General features: G+C 40.6%; 1 protein-coding gene across 1 annotated transcript in view; it reads right to left on the bottom strand.

Moving 5' to 3' along the window:
• The window catches only part of LOC106632688, a 3,239-nt gene extending 2,607 nt beyond the window's left edge, over nt 1–632 (bottom strand). Inside the window, exons 1-2 of the mRNA XM_014331094.2 lie at nt 624–632; nt 54–414 (exon numbers count right to left, since the gene is read on the bottom strand). Of these exons, the coding sequence (XP_014186580.2) occupies nt 54–414; nt 624–632 (370 nt within the window). The remainder of the gene's footprint in view (nt 1–53; nt 415–623) is intronic.
• Between the last annotated feature and the right edge of the window lie 517 nt (nt 633–1,149).

Below are 1,149 nucleotides of genomic sequence, written 5' to 3' on the forward strand. Positions count from 1 at the left end.
TGCAATCTTCTCCTTCATGGCATCAACCTCTCCCACAACCACAGCATAGCCACTCTCTGTGTAAACTTTGATATCATCTGTCTTAAAGGCCGAGTCCTGCAGTACCATTTTCAACTGCTTTGGCTCAAGCACATGATAGCAGAGGTAGGTTTCAGTGAGCTGGACAAAGACCCGATCCACTTGACACTCCCATTTCTCTGCAGCGCCACCAAATCCTCCTCCTGGCCCCTTGTCAACCTCTCCTCTAACCAAAACCTCCTCTTCATCAAAATTTAGCTCCACTGTGCAGCCGATTGACGACAGTTGTTTTTCCAAAAATTTGTATGCTTTATAGTTGTCTCTCAGGAAAAACAGCAGGAAAACATCTATCCTGAAAGTCTTCTCAAGACCTTTTATGTTCGGGTTTGTAGAGCTCTGAAAGAAGAGAAGAAATCAAACAAATTTGTCAGTTGATGCTTAAAGATGGGCTACTTATTGTAAACAATTTACCACATAGGGTTGGGCAGTAAGTCAAAAATGAATCATATTCTTCATCCATTATATACTATCTCTGCTATGTCCAGTCTGCGGCATGCATGACCCCCTTCATGGAGGAAACATAAAACACTGCCAAATATAATTACCATTTCCATTGTTTGGACATATATGTGGCTATAGTAAAGACAACATCAAACAAAAAGAAGACGACTATGGGAAAATACCAAAACTATCTCAGTTTTAGTGGTTCAGCATATTTACAGCACAAACCTAGTTTTTGTGTGCTTGCCTTACAATCATAATCATTCATTATTCGAACCTGAGGAAAATGTTTAATTAATCACAATTTTGATTTAACGTCCAACCGCCCAGCCCTAGCTCCACAACGTCCAACGCTCAAACACCATTTTAATCAGCAACTCTTAAGAGAAAAAAGACATGTCTTAGTATTTGTTTCTTAACCCTTTAAAGCTGGTCGGAGCGGGCACGCTCCGTTTTGCATAGCTATTTTTAAATCCCGGTAGCGCTGCAACCAAGTAAGCTAGCGCAATAATTTTTTTTGTATATGAAGCCGGAGGAGTTGTACTTACATCTTATGCCATCAGCTTGTCCTAGGTCACAGTTTCCTTCCACATATAGCTTTGCAAAAACTGCATAAAAAGCACTTGCAGC

The sequence above is a fragment of the Haplochromis burtoni genome, unplaced genomic scaffold (assembly GCF_018398535.1).
Source record: "Haplochromis burtoni strain Fernald_Lab_line unplaced genomic scaffold, NCSU_Asbu1 Contig_1371, whole genome shotgun sequence".
NCBI lineage: Eukaryota > Metazoa > Chordata > Actinopteri > Cichliformes > Cichlidae > Haplochromis > Haplochromis burtoni.